Below are 15,867 nucleotides of genomic sequence, written 5' to 3' on the forward strand. Positions count from 1 at the left end.
GGGAGGGATTGGGGGCAGGAGGAGAAGGGGACGACAGAGGATGAGATGGCTGGATGGCAACACTGACTCGATGGACATGAGTTTGAGTGAACTCCAGGACATGGTGATAGACAGGGAGGCCTGGCGTGCTGCAATTCATGGGGTCGCAAAGAGTCGGAGATGACTGAGTGACTGGACTGAACTGAAGGAAACACTGTGAAAGTCAGCAAACATCCATATACTATTAGCAATGACAAGGACAAAGTCAAAGTTAGAAGGCTTCCTTCTATCTTCTGTGGATCTTGTTGGGCTGCTACACTTTTATGGAAACTTTGCAAAAAGAAAGAGCTCCCCATAGTGACTGACAGTAAGTTTCTCACCAGCACAGCAGTAAAGAAACTCTATCATATTTAATTTAAATTAATGACCTCCTCTTTTCTTCAGGAAAGCAGGAGACAAAACTCCTCCATGAAAGATGTCCTCTATATACCAGGATGAAAGCAAGTCTCTAATTCCCAGAGACTGGGAATAGAGGCCAAGAGAAATCTGTACAAATAGATCTTGTTAAAATAACTCTTAACTCCTTTAGTCTCCCCATATACTTCATTCACTTTTTCATACCTTCTATTCTTTGTTCAACCTAGTATATAAGAACTTGGGCCTATCCATTTTGGGATCTTCATTTTCCTATGGGGACCCTCAAGTACATTTAAAATTCTGTATGTTTTTCTCCTGTTAATCAGTTTTATATTAATTTGATTTTCAGGCCCAGAGGCCCCAAGAGAGCAGATATAAAGTTTTGTTTTTCTTACACTATTAACCAACTCAATCTGGTATCTACAGATACTACAGGAGACCCCGGTTTGATTCCTAGGTCAGGAAGATCCCCTGGAGAAGGGATAGGTTACCCACTCCAATATTCTTGGGCTTCCCTTGTGGCTCAGCTGGTAATGAATCTGCCTGCAGTATGGGAGACCTGAGTTCGATCCCTGGGTTGGGAAGATCCCCCTGGAGAAGGGAAGCCCAGGTGACAGGGTATAAAATCAATATATCAAAATCAATTGTATTTTTCTATATTAACAATGGCATATACTACAATATTGTAATTAGCCTCCAGTTAAAATAAATTAATTTTAAAAATGGCATAACAAAATGGAATTAAGAAAATGATTCCATTAACAATAGCATCAAAAAGAATACACTATATAGAATCAAATTTAACAAAAGTATAAGACTTATACACTGAAAACTACAACTGCTGAGAGACATTTTTAAAACTCTATATATGAAAAAGACATTCCTTGTTTGTGGACTGGAAGGCTTAATATTAAGCTGGTACTACTTCCCAAATTGATTCAAAGATTCAATAAAATCTCTATTGAAATCTCAGCTGGCATTTTTGCAGAAATTGACAAGCTGATTCTAAAATTCATATGGAAACACAAGGGACCCAGAGTCAACCCAGATAAACCAGAGGAGGCAATAATAAAGCAAAAAGCATTTATTTGGTATTAAAGAATTGCAATAGGGGACAGATTGGGTAGCAACTGAGTGTCCCATTAGGCAGTAACTGGAGATTTTAAAGGCAGAGAAAGGAGTTCTCATTACAAAGTATTGTAACTGGAGTTGGAGGCAGAAGTTAGTCTTGGCTAAATATGATTGAGTGCTAACACTAACACTAGAAGGAAGTAAAAGTTCAGGTAGTCTTCCAGAGTCCTTGAAATATGTATGGTTTGGCCTACTACAAAAGTTCAGTTCCACCTGGTGAGGACATAGGTAAGGTCCACTTCCTAAAATGACCTCCTTCCTCCATTAAACAATTACTTAACATAAGTTACTCCAGAATAACCAAAATTTTGAAAATTTTGGAGAAATCTTGAAAAGAATGAAGTTGAAGGACTTACATTGCCTGAAGGACCAGGGACGTCTTCCCTAAAGGACATCTATGCTTAGCTCCCTGAAATAAATGGGCAGACCACTCATTTCCCTTTCAGTAACCTGAGGTCAGACTCATGAATCCATCCTCATCGACATCGATCCCCAAAATATACTTCAAGAAGAACATCTAACCAGGAGTAAGAGGCTGTCTTTATGAGGTGATGCTATAATTTCATCTAGAACTTTACAGTTCTTAGAACTCTCCCCCTTGAGCTTACCAATTAGAAAAACTAAATCATGTTTAGTTCTTTTTTAAAAAAATAATTTCTCTCAATTGTTTTATCTAAACAATAGACTACTTGTTGTAACAACACAGTTATGGAATTGATATGTGATCCAACTTTTATAGTGAAGGAAATAAATGCACAGCATCATTAAGTTAACTTGCCTAAGTCACACAGATAACTAATGGACTCAGGTTATCTTACTGTCTAACCAGGATATGAAGCACTTTAAAAGTGACTAATCATGTTCTAAGTATTAACTAGCACTGATAGAGCATCCAGTAAATTCTATAAGGCAGATAAGACAAGATCTTTCCTACTATTTGAAGAACCCAGTGCTCTAAACACTTAAGTGATATGTCCATGTATAGATATTTGTTGACAATTTACTGGTGGCCGTCTTTAAACTTGGAATACAACGTAAGGGAACAGAGAAGGCTTAACTAATTTTTACACAGACCATGATTTACAGAAATATTTTTCTCTTCACAGATTATATTTCACAGTGAAACTGAACAACTAAACTCACTTAAACTAAAAGTAGTTTCTGATTGTTATTTTACTATTGCTGAATGATCTTAGGAAGAAACCTTGGTATTTCTCTCCCAAAAAACAAAAAAGTCACCATTAAGAGAGAGAGAAAGGAAGAGCCACTAAAACAGGAGAATATTTTTATAGCATAACTACCAACAAAAGAAGGAAGGAAATGACAACCCACTCCAGTATCCTTGTCTGGAAAATCTCATGGACAGAGGTGGGCTGCAGTCCATGGAGTTGCAAAGATTCGGGCACGACTGAGTGACTAATACTAACTACTAACTAACTACTACTACCAATAAAAAGCCTGTATCCAGAATACATAAAGAATTCCCACAAATGAGTAAAAAACTCAATAGTAAGTGTGCTAGAGACTCAAAAAGAACTCATAACAGAAAATACCCATGTGGCCAACAGAAATATGAAAGGTATTCAGTATCATGCACAATCAGAGAAACACAAAATACAACTACAGGATACAACTACCATCAGAAAGTCTGAAATTTAAGAGTCTGTTAAATACAAAATATCATTAAGAACTGCAGTGCAATGGGAACTCTTACACATAGCTGGTGAAGTGAAAATACAACTATTCTGATAAAGTAACATAATCTAATAAATTTCAATAATCCAGTAATTCCACTCTCATGAAATAAATAGTAATTTCACTCCCATGAACTGAATAGACATATGTGTACCATAAGCAAGTACAATAAACAAGTCCCTCTAAAAACAGAAGGACTTCCCTGGAAGTCCAGTGGTTAAGACTCTGCATGTCCACTGCAGGGCATGCAGGTTTGATCCCCAGTCAGGGAACGAGGATCCCACTTGCCAAAGAGGGCAGTCAAAACAAAAAACGAAACAAATAAAAAACCCAAAACTTAAAAACAGAGCTGCTATATGATCCAGCAATCCCACTATTAGGCATATATCCAGAAAAAAACATTAATTCAAAAAGATACATGCACCCAAATATTCATAACAGCATTACTGTCAACAACCAAAAACAGAAGCAATCCACTGACAGAGGAATGGATAAAGAAAATGTGAGATATATATGCACGTCATGTGCGCGTGCGCACACACACACACAAACATGGAATATTACTCAGCCATAAAAAAAATGAAGTAATGCTATTTAAAGCAACATGGACAGACCTAGAGATTATCATATTAAGTGAGGCAAGTCAAAAACAAATATCATATAATATCACATATATGTGGAATCTAAACAATGATACAAATGAACTTATTTACAAAACAGAAACAGACTCAGAGATACAGAAAACAAACCTATGGTTACCAATGGGGAAAGGCTGTGGGGGGATAAATTAGGAGTTTGGGATTCATATATACTACTATATATAAAATAGATTACCAACAAGAATCTACTGTACAGCACAGGAAGCTCTACTCAGTAGTCTTTAATAACCTATGTGGAAAAATAATTTGAAAAAGAATGCATAGATGTACAACTGAATCACTCTGCTGCACACTTGAAACTAACACAACACTATACATCAACTATATTCCAACATAAAATAAAAATCAAATTAAAATTTCAAAAAGAACGTCCTTTAAAAAAAAATATTCACACCAGAGTTTACTGTATTCCCAAAGTGGAAGAAACTCAAATGTCTATCAAAACTACAACACATAAAGAAACCATGGTATACCAGTTTCTATCCAATTAAGTACCATGGAGTACTTAAAAGGAATGAACTATACAAACTACAGAAGACACAAAAATAACATTGATATATCTTAAAAACAAAGCACTTAATAAAATAAACTAGACCAAATAGAATACATAGTGTATAAGTTCATGAATATAAACTTTAAAATTATATTGCTAAATTATAAAATTGAACTATCTCACAAAACCAATACATTTAAAAATATAGTTCTATATATTAAGAACAGAAAAATCTTCAAGATATACTATTAACAAAAGTAAACTGTAGAACAATGTTTAATATGATTTTATTTATGTAAAACAGATAACTTAGGGACTTTCCTGGTAGTCTAGAAGCTAAGCATTTGGGCTTCCCATGCAAGGGGCCCAAGTTCAATCTTTGGTCAGAGAACTAGATCCTACATGCCCCAACTAAGAGTTTGCATGCTACAGCTAAAGATTTCACACACTGCAACTAAAAGATCCCATAGACTGTGACAAAGACCCCAAGTACTGCAACTAAGACCCAGTGCAGCCAAATAAAAAAATTCTTTTAAGATAACTTATTTGCATGATATATATCTGAGACATTGTTCAATAAAACTTACTGCAATAATGAAAATTTCTAAAATCTACCGTTTAATTCAGTAGGTAAGTAGCTGTTGAACACATGAAATGTAGTTAATACAACTGAGGAACTGAATTTTTAGTTTAATTTGAATTATTTTCAATTTAATAATTGTGGCTAGTGTCTACAGTTTGGACAGTGCCTATGCTCACTCAGTAGTGTCCGACTCTTTGCAGCCCCTTGGACTGTAGCCGGCCAGGTTCCTCTGTTCCTGGGGCTTTTCGCTAGGCTCCTCTGTTTAAGGGATTTTTAAGACAAGAATACTGGAGTGAGTTGCCATTTCCTTCTCTGGGGTCTTCATCCCAACCCAGGGATTGTACCCACATCTCCTAATGCTCCTGCATTGTAGGTGGTTCCTTACCTGTGGAGCCACTGGGGAAGCCCCACTGTTTTAAATTTTAAAAATTAATTTAAATTAATATTAAAAAGCAGAGACATTACTTTGTCAACAAAGGTCCCTCTAGTTAAGGCTATGGTTCTTCCAGTAGTCATGTATGGATGTGAGAGCTGGACTATAAGGAAAGCTGAGCACCAAAGAATTGATGCTTTTGAACTATGTTGGAGAAGACTCTTGAGAGTCCCTTGGACTGCAAGGAGATCCAACCAGTCCATCCTAAAGAAGATCAATCTTGAGTGTTCATTGGAAGGACTGATGCTGAAGCTTCCAAGCTGAAACTCCAATACTTTGGCCACCTGATGCGAGGAGCTGACTCATTGGAAAAGGCCCTGATGCTCGGAAAGATTTAGGGCAGGAGGAGAAGGGGACGACAGAGGATGAGATAGTTGGATGGCATCACCGACTCAAAAGACATGAGTTTGGGTAAACTCTAGGAGCTGGTGATGGACAGGGAGGCCTTGGGTGCTCTGGTTCATGGGGTTGCAAAGAGTCGGACACGCCTGAGCAACTGAACTGAACTCTGTTTTGCCTAAATTGTTAGCAGTAATGTACACGATCTTTATATAATTAATAAATGTAAAAACTAAGGCTCTTTTTCTCATGGGTAAAATGAGAAGTACATACCTCAACTCCAAGATTACTATTACTACTAAGAACAAAATGGAAACAAATCATCAATTTCCTGGTGCATTAAGAAAAAAAACAATGGGGAAAAAAAGTTCACATTAGTTATAATTAATAGTGGAGAGAAGCTGGAATCTGGGATCACACAGGAGTTTGTAGCTCGGAGAAATGATCAGTTACGTTTGCCATTCACGAAGACTGGCAAAACAAAAACAGGAACCACTTAAGGAAAGTATAATGAATCCAGTTTGGGATATATTAACATGGAAGAACCTGTGGGCATTGTAAGCAGAGCTATAGCTGCTAGCCAGAGAGTAATAAAAGCTGGAATTAAAGATTTAAGAGTTGTCAATACATAGGCAGTATTTGGAAATCATAAGGCTTCAGGAAAGCAAAATGGCTACAAAGCAATTCTGAGCCACAACTGAGAATTGACAAAGAAGGACCAGGGGAGTCAAAAAGACAGAAGAAAAACCAGTAGACAATTGGTTTGGCCTCTCATGGAAGAGAAGGTTTTGTTTATAAGTGGCTAATGGCTTTTTGGCCTCGGCTCTCGGTGGGGATGTTCGTTTGCTAGAGATTCGGATGGCTCGGGTCGTCCCGCAGCCAGCCCTCTGAGGGCCCGGGCACCGCGCAGGACCCTGCGGCCTGCCTGAGTCTTGGGAGGCTGCTGCCGCAACTAGGCCAGGCAAAATGCTCCCAGCACCTGAACGCGTGGAGGGCAGCGGCCTGCTTTGGCCTCCGCCACGTTGTTGAGAACTCAGGAGGCCCCAGGCGGCCCCGAGTCCGTTTTTCCATGCCAGGAGACGGGGCGATGGGGGCGGGGGCTTTTGACTTCATCGACTGTGTGTCAGGGAATTTCTAATGAGGGGATTTTGTGCGTGTGAAAGGGAAAGGCTTCACCGTGTAACAGCACGTATGCAGACCATGTCGTGGTGTGAAATCAGGTCAACGCGAGAGTGCCATTTCAGGTGTAGATCTTGATAACTATGTCACGGTGCGGAATTTGGCAGAAATGAGTATCACCATCCGTGCAGGTGAAAGATGGACGCTGGAAGCATAGACTGCTGCCAACTGAATACTTAACTATCTGGAAGTGTGAAGATGACCTAAGGCTGTCCTTGGTGAGGAATTTGACAACTTGATCTTCAGGAGCTGCTTAGAGTATTTAAAATTTCCAGGATTGCTTAAAAAAAGAAGTGCTTTTGGACAGCCCATAAATGTACATATAAAACAGTGGGACTGTAAATAAAATAATGTGCTTCTTGGAAAAAAAATAAATAAATAAGTGGCTAATGTTCCTTTAGGTTTCATTTCTATTAAGAAACAAAGCAAAACAAAACACAGTGTACACTGGGACTTCCCTGGAGGTCCAGTGGTTGAGGTGTCACCCTGCCAAAGCAGGGGCCCAGGTTTAATGCCTGGTCAGGGAACTAAGATTCTGCATGTGTTGAGCAGCATGGCCAAAAACAAGAACAGAAGAAACAACTAGATCTAAATCAGAAGTGTGGTCAATCTCAAAGCAGCCCTCACTGACCACCAAGGGAGTAACTCTGGAACTGAGAAATCACTGATTACTTACCCTACAAACCATCAAAGAAGGAAGGTTCTGATAAAACAACAAACTTGAACCCTCACTCAGGTCTATCATTCTTGCCTCCTTACTCACGGCTTTTACCAAGCACCTGGCTTCAGACCTGTTCTGAAGAGAAGAGCAGGCTACACTCTCACTCATAAGCACTTTCTGAAAGGTCTACATCAGACCCTGATCTCTGACCAGGCTAAGGTAGATCTCATGTGGACTGTGATACACAAAATCTACATGGTTAATCGGAAATCCTCTTCTCTGGATTCCAGGCTTATCATTCTTGATTCTACTTCTAAAGACCAAGTTTCTGTAAGTAAGTCTGGTGATGGATTGATTTACTTGTCAACGGAGACTGGAATACAATGCATTCTCACAGAAAAGCTGTAAATCTGATGCGTATCTATGAAAACACACTTTTTCATTTTATCCTTTGAGGAAATCCTAACTCAAAATCTGAATTGTTGAACTGCAGCAGGTCTGGGAAACTTAGAAACCATAGGCAAAAATTAGTGTGCACCTTTTAAGGGAGAAAGTCCTTAATTTTGTAAGATTCACAAGAGGGTCTGTCACTCCAAAGGTTAATAGCCACAATAACTTTTTTTTTCCTACCTCAGGCCCTATTTATGATCATTCATTGAATAATTTGTGACACCCATTCCAGAGTTATATGTAAGTTCCAAGTAGATATGTTCACTAGGAAGCTGGACCTAAGAGTCTAGAACAAAACTCAAGACAGAGATGTGAGTGAAGTTTAAGAAATCATAAGCACATAAATGATTGTTACAGCATTGAGAGTAAGAAAGAGCCTTCCTTTTAAAGTATAGTACTGTGAAAAGGAAACATGGACATACACAGGAGAAATGTGAGCCAACGAAGAAAAGTTAGCAAGAGAGTCTGGGAAAGAAAGAAAAATCAATAACCATGAAGTTATTTTTCCTTCATTGGATGAGAAAAAGTCAAAAGTGTCTACTACCGAGTAAGACCACTAGGAGGAACCTTAACACCTCACCAGACTATTTCAGGGAATTAGTTATGGCAGATTTACCATGTCAAAAAATAAAGAATGGGAGGTGAGAGGACAGTAAATATTGGATAAAGTTTTAAGTAGCTTGCCAGTGAAATCAAGACAGACACGAGGACAGCTGTGGGCCCATCAAGGGGTTTGGTCCTGACTTCAACGAGGCCTGTGCTGGGCTGTGCTTAGTCGCTAGGGGCTGCAAATTCATGAAGCAAGGCTAAGAAAAAGGCTGTCTTTTCAAAGAGAGCATTATCAGTAACAAGAGACCACCTAGTGGGTTGCTAGTATTATAAAACCACTTTCAGAAACACACCGAAAAAGTCCTTTAAAATACTCAACTTCGGGTTTGCCAAATACCCGTGACCTTCCACTTACTCTCTTAACCCCCAAACATTTCACGCAGACAAAAAGTTTTCCCCGAGTTTAGAGAAATAAAAAATCTTCACAACATTTTAAAAACTTGTTCAAAGTGGCCTCAGCCTTGGAAATGACGTCCTAGACAGCGCTGGACGCTCCCCGACCCTCCCTCAGGGCGCCACCTCCACGCCACCTGTGCTGTGAGCGCTTCCTCACGGGGACACAGTGCCTCAGGCACACGCACCAAGCCGGCCCTTGCTCGGTCAGGGCTGGCCTGAACGGAGAGGCGGGCTAGAAGCCCTAACAACAGCGACTACGGAGACTACATAACCCTCAACGCCGGCAGCACCAACGCTCACCTCCTCAACTGCGGAACAAGCACCTCAGGATCAATGCCTTTCCAGAAACCTCTGGCCCCACCCTTTCCGCAAAAGCCCCGCCCCTTCCCTAAGACTACCCACAGGACCCGCCCCATCCGGGTACTTAGCTTGAGGGAAGACTCGCTGGTAGAAAAGCGAATAGAGACGTGGGAAAATAAATTTCCTTCCCTCAGGGGACTTCCGTTCAAGTTGAGTCAAAACCTAATACATAAATAAGAATGTCATGTTACGGTGGCGGTGTGTGCTAGGAAGAAAGCAGAGCAGGGGGCGGGAATGAGGATGCAGATGTTCAAGGAAGTTTTGAAAGGCCAGTATGATGAGGTGTCTAAGATGGGGCTTGGTCAGACTGAACGGAATGAGGATAGAAACTCGCTGACCACGCTGGGGAGGAACTTTTCAGGCAGAGGGACCAGCAAGCACAAACACCTGAGTAGGCCAGTGTGCTGGAGCGAAGGCTGCGGGGAGGGTTGTGGGAACCGAAAGGTGTTCTCAGTCTTCCCCAGCCGAAGGATTGAACATGCCCACAGGCCGCTCAGCGAGACTCGAAGCCACGCGACTGCCCCTGGGAGCCCCCGTCACCTCTGCATAACCAGCGGCCAGGGTGTGGAGACGGCCTTAGTGGGCCCAGGAGCAGGCAGGCAGCTTTCTCCCCCGTGTGAAATAACGATGTTTAGGTTTGGAAGATAATATACAGGATGCCCAGCTAAATTTGAAGTTCACATGGGCAACGAATAATTTTGTAGTATCTCTAGTGCAAAATTATTGGTTGTTCATCTGAAATTAAAGTTTAACTGGGCGCCATGTATTTTTGTTTGTTAAATCTGGCAACTCTAATTTAGAGTTCAGATGCTAGGTTTGAAAACAAGACCTGTGGTATGCCGAGCCATATTAGAGACTGAGGCAGAAGAAATCCTGTGCAGCTAATATAGTTTTTGTGTATTTTTTGTTAGTGTTACAAAGGTAGTAAAATTAGTTGAAAATATTGCAAAATTGAAAAGATTGGTGTATTAAAATTAACATTTTTAAGTTTAAATATTTTATTTATACCAAAAATGAAAATTAATATGTTCTATTTTCCTGGTTTAAATGGAAGCAAACTCTTCAGTAAAAATTTCAAAACTGAAACTCTTGATCAACTTTCTTGACCAAGTGCAATCTTAAATTAGCTTCAGTTTACTGATTATTCTTTTGTAGGATGCCACTGTGACTCCTATTTAGAACAAAATTCCCTAGACCACGTTCAAGTTTGGATAAGATTATACTAAGAAAATACGTGAATCAGTTTCAGATGATTCAACACAATGCCGATTTTATATTACAAGTCATTGCTATTGTATGTGGCTTAAAATTACTTCAGGTGAAACTGCCACAGGATTTGAGTTATCAGACATAACAGATGTATTCACAGAAAATAACTTTGCTTCAGTAAAAATTCAAAATATCTGAAGACACTTCACTTGCTAAGTCCATATCTAGGATATCTATAATCTCTTTAAATTTCTATTTGATAAACACTTTTCCTATAATAATTAATAGACTCATCCAATAATGTGTACATTTCCAATCTCTTTGTTTTCAAATTCAGGAAGTATATTCATCTCTCTTCATAAGTTTAACATTAGTCAGACATACTTTCAGTTACTTGCTCTCATTTGTTATAAGCAAAATATGCAATCTTTTAAAAACTTTTTCTCAGTTCAAAACATCATCCCAAACAGGTAAATTGCAAAAAAATGTGTAATGTATTTGCACCACAATGCAGTGTTTTAGCATGTTGTCTGAGCATGTTGTATTTAGGTTTCAGGATGTTGTATTTTGTCAATTGATGTTGTATCTTTTAACATTTAACAAACATCTTTAATTTGTGCGTAGTGCCATGATTGAATTTGATCTTAATGCCCCTCAGGATTAGTATTTGTGTTTAATGTAGTTTTTAGATGGGCTTCCCAGATAGCTCAGCGGTAAACAATCTGCCTGCCAATGCAGGAGACACAGGTTAGATCCCTGGGTCAGGAAGATCCCCTAGAGGAGGAAATGGCAACCTGACCCAGTATCCTTACCTGGAAAATCCCATGGACAGAGGAGCCTGGCAGGCTACAGTCCATGGAGTCTACAGACAAAGAGTCAGGAATGATCATAATTTTGTAACTGCTCAATGAATTTTATGTATCTGTCAATATATCTGTATCTTCTGTACAGTACTAGAAAGATATTTGAAGTCATTGAAAGTAGTCTTTTTGAACGTTAAATTATGAGCTGAGAAAGGCAAAAATTTGGCATAATCATTTTGAGGGAAAATAATAGCTTGTGTACCCTGCAATATTGGTTCCATTAACATAACCCTGGCCTCAAAGATTTTTTATTAAGAATTTCATAAGATAGGTCATATTCCCTAATCTCTTCAATAAAATCAAAATTTCTATTGTTATAACATTCTTAATGAAAACATACTTAATAATCTGACACACTTGCTTATAAGGGGCTACATCTGGTATAGAGAGTAAGGAAAAGAATTTTATTTTATTCCAAATAGTGTTCCAAATCTAATATGATTTCCTAGCAGCATTATGTATCGCCCAAAATTCATAAATTTAAATCTTGACCCTTAGTACCTTGAAATACAACTGTATTTGGAATTATGGTCTTAAAGAGATATTTAATATAAAATTAGGTCATATGGGTGGGCCCTAACCCAATATAACTGGTGTCCTTATAAGAGGAGACTTGGACACAGACAACACATCCAGGGGTGACCATGTAAGAAAGTGGCCATTTGGAAGCCAAGGAGCAAGGCCTCAGAAGAAACCAAACTTCCTGAAACCTCGATCTTGGACTTCTAGCCTCCAGGAACTGTGAGAAAATAAGTTTGTTTCAAACCATCCAGTCTGTGATATTTTGACAGCCCTAGCAAACTAATACATGTTATAAATTTGTTCTGAATTTTATTAGACAAATAAGGCACAGATTCCTTTTTATTATAGCTATATCAACATTATAATGACTATAAGTTCAATTAAATTAAGCTATATACATAGTTTTTGGTTTTTCAGCTTTTAAATTCAACTTATCCTGGATATTAAAACAAGCATCCAAAGTATAAATGACAGAAGTTGGGAGGGCATGTGAAAGTTAATTTTATATGTTAACTAGGCTAGACTGTGGTGACCACTTGCTTGGTCAGACACTAGATCTTCAGCTCACATAGTAAAATATCAGACATGTTACCTTAAGCTTACAAAATAAAAAGGATGTTTGTGTTACCAGGCAAAGAAAGGGCTATAAAAAAAAAAATTAACAAGTGACAAAAGGGAGAGGGAAGATGTAATAGAGGATAGTGAACAAAGCTAGATGATCATCTCTTAAATTTCTAAAATGGAAAAATCAAGAGATATCTTTGTAAATATATGATTATAGTCAGAAAAATTAGACAATTGAAAAAGGTTCCCTTAAGAATAGGGAATAGAGGAGGAGAGAATAGAGTAGGAAAGCATTATTCATGGTAAACTCTTCTGTTTCTTATTTTTAAAGCCATGTGCATGTATTTTAAACTGAGGTTAGCAGACAAAAAAAAACTCCTACTTATTTTTCAAGACCCAGATCTAACAATGTGGTGCCAACTCCTGATTAAATGAGACCTCATTCTCCTGTGCTACTCAAGCACTAGGTTCTCTGTTACCAAGCCTCTCAAACTTTACACATCTATTTATGATCCTGGAGAAGGATGAATCTCAGGTAGGTGGGCCAAAAGTCTGGTTTCTTTTATTCTTTGATTATTTACTGATTCTACACATGAGATAAGAGACTGGGAAACCAGATAAAGAACCCAAGTAACAGGTAACTGCTAAGAGAGAAACCAGCAGAGATCTTGGTGGTCTCAAAGGGCACTGAAAGACAAAAAATTAGATTGTAATTTTTTAGAATACTTAACAGGAGGGAGGAATACAGAACTCAGTCAGCCACTCACCCTGTTTACCCATTAGGACATTTAGTAAATTCTGAAGCCATGCACAATGGAAAATTAAGAAGCTAAGCAGAAAACCTCTGGGGAAAAAAATGGATTTGAGGAGCAGTGTCTAAATACTGAAGATACAAGGATTAGAATTATAGAACTGCCAGTGAGAGAAATCCAGAGAACACTCTAGGCAGAGAAGTTGCAACTCTATTATTTCTCCGATTCCCTTACTCACTGGCTTTCTGTTAGGTTCTGATAGTGGAAGCCACTAGGGGGAGATTGTATGGCAGTCGATAAATAACAATTGCCCTAGAACCAGTGATTTTTTGCATGAGAGATGGTTTCATTAAGCCACTAAGATTTAGGGGTTATTTTATTACACTACCACAAGCTTAGTCTATCCTAATAAAATACATAAAAAAGAATCTCTTTAAGTAGATTCTTGCACCTCATACCATATACAAAAATAAAACCTAGGTGTATTATATTAAAGATATAAATGTAAAAGACATAACTATAATGCTTTTAGAAAAGAATACAAGAAATATCTTCATGATCTTGGGATATAGAAGAATTTTTTAAACAAGGCATAAAAGCATAAATCTAAAAGGAAAATCCTGATAAATTTGACACAGAAATTAAGAACTTTTGTTTAACAAAAGAACTAGGAATGAAAAGACAAAGTAGAAAAAAGATATTTGCAAAGCATCTAACCGACAAAAAGCTTATGTCCATAGTATGTTAAAAATTCCAATGAATTAGTAAGAAAAAGATTTGAATAGACAAAACCTAACTCTGGGAGTTGGTGATGGACAGGGAGGCCTGGCGTGCTGCGATTCATGGGGTCGCAAAGAGTCGGACACGACTGAGCGACTGAACTGAACTGAACTGAAAGACTAATAAACATATAAAAAGGTGTTCAATGTCATTAATAATCATGTTAAGATAGAGAAAACTATATAATAAGCTAGCTAAAATGCAAAAGTGTGACAGTATCAGATATTGGAGAGGACTGGGATAACAAGAACTTTTACTTACACCTGGTGGCAGTGTGCATAACCACTCTGGAATACATTATATGTAAGGTTGAAGACCCACCTACTGAGAGTCAGCATTTCCACTTCTAGGTATATATTCTAAAAAATGTGTTTATTTGCACTAGAAATCACATATAAAAATCCAACAGCAGCCTTATTAATAAAAGACTGAAACCAATTCAAATATCTATCAAGAGTATATTAGTATATTATGATACTGTCCTATGATAGATGCTAATAAAACTGAACTACACAAATTAACATAAACTACAGCCTCACAGCAACATGAATGAATCCTACAAACAACTATCAAATAAAAGAAGCCAAACACCCCCTAAAATATACTCTTGCTTCCACTACAAAAAAGTTCAAAATCAAGGAAAACAAAATAACTACTATTTATTTAGGGATATAGACCTGGATAGTAAAACTACAAAGAAGCAAAGGCCTGACTACCACAGATCACTTGACAGTGGTTACCACCGAGGTACTGGGGGCAGGTCAGAGATGTGATCAGAGGGGCTCACAGGGGCCCCTGAGGTACAAGCCTGAAAATAATCTCTTCTCTAACCCAGGTGATGGTGACATGGGTCTTCATGCTCTCCTTCATAGTCTTTAAAGTGTACATCTATGTATCACAACCAACTCTGTGTGTATGTCTCAAAATTTTAAAGTAAGAAATTTCAAATTATAATAGCATCACAACCATGGATATACATGGTCTCTATGTTCTCTGAGATGCAAGGAGACTGTCTCTCTCACTTTCCAGAAAGAACACTGAAGCTTAGAGGAAAAATAAGTGTTGAAACCTGGTCTGGAACATCAGAGTTTGCCTCTCAGGTATTCATTATCCAGATTCATTATCCAAATGGTGACCTTGGTAAAAGCTCCCCATCTTAAAAAAAAAAAAAAAATACTCCAAATACAGCTCTTTAAGGCTTCTGGCAGGGATGTTTTATTTTTGGTTAAAGCCACATTAATAGAAATTCCATAAAAACAAGCATGTAAACAAGGAATCAGAACTTTGGTTCACTGAAACATCTCACACCTAAAGCATCTGAGGTACAAAAGCACCTTGCTAGGTGCAGACCACCTGACTCTGCTCCAACCCTACCCGAGCGGCCAGAGATAGCATGGGCTGGCCAGAGAGGCTGGGGCCCACGTCGTCCAGGACCTTCCCTAGTCCACTCTCTACTCCACACAAAACATTCACGCCTCCAGAGACCCGCCTGATGGGACTGGAACATAGACAGGAGTCTGTCACATTGAACTTGAAGACAACACGGACTGTGGGGCCAGGAAGGCGAAGGGCAGAAAATGATGTCAGTCAACTTCTGTCGATCCACACGGCCTCAAGAATTCCTGTCCTCGTTCATGGAACCACTTATTGGAGACTGTGAACAAACAGAAAGTATGTTACATTCCTCTTGGTTAATTTAGCAGCCAAAATTAAAGATTCCTTCATGATGACTCCTACACTAGGCCTGGGAATCAGACATGAGTAAGACTTGGTTTCAGTCATCAAGTTGCTTA

At 38.6% G+C, this 15,867-nt stretch overlaps 2 protein-coding genes across 7 annotated transcripts in view; both read right to left on the reverse strand.

Moving 5' to 3' along the window:
- LOC102414203 (prolyl 4-hydroxylase subunit alpha-2) overlaps nt 1-15,114 on the reverse strand; it is a 147,924-nt gene extending 132,810 nt beyond the window's left edge. Inside the window, exon 1 of the mRNA XM_044948719.2 lies at nt 9,325-15,114. The gene's annotated coding sequence lies outside the window, so the exon portion shown is untranslated. The remainder of the gene's footprint in view (nt 1-9,324) is intronic.
- Nucleotides 15,115-15,265: 151 nt separating this feature from the next.
- P4HA2 (prolyl 4-hydroxylase subunit alpha 2) overlaps nt 15,266-15,867 on the reverse strand; it is a 37,910-nt gene continuing 37,308 nt past the window's right edge. For all 6 annotated transcript variants that reach the window (XM_025293073.3, XM_006054015.4, XM_006054012.4 and 3 more), the window contains exon 16: nt 15,266-15,728. In XM_025293073.3, coding sequence (XP_025148858.1) covers nt 15,658-15,728 — 71 coding nt within the window. In that variant the 3' untranslated portion in view covers nt 15,266-15,657. The remainder of the gene's footprint in view (nt 15,729-15,867) is intronic.

Source organism: Bubalus bubalis, chromosome 9 (genome assembly GCF_019923935.1).
Source record: "Bubalus bubalis isolate 160015118507 breed Murrah chromosome 9, NDDB_SH_1, whole genome shotgun sequence".
In the NCBI taxonomy this organism is placed as follows: Eukaryota; Metazoa; Chordata; class Mammalia; order Artiodactyla; family Bovidae; genus Bubalus; species Bubalus bubalis.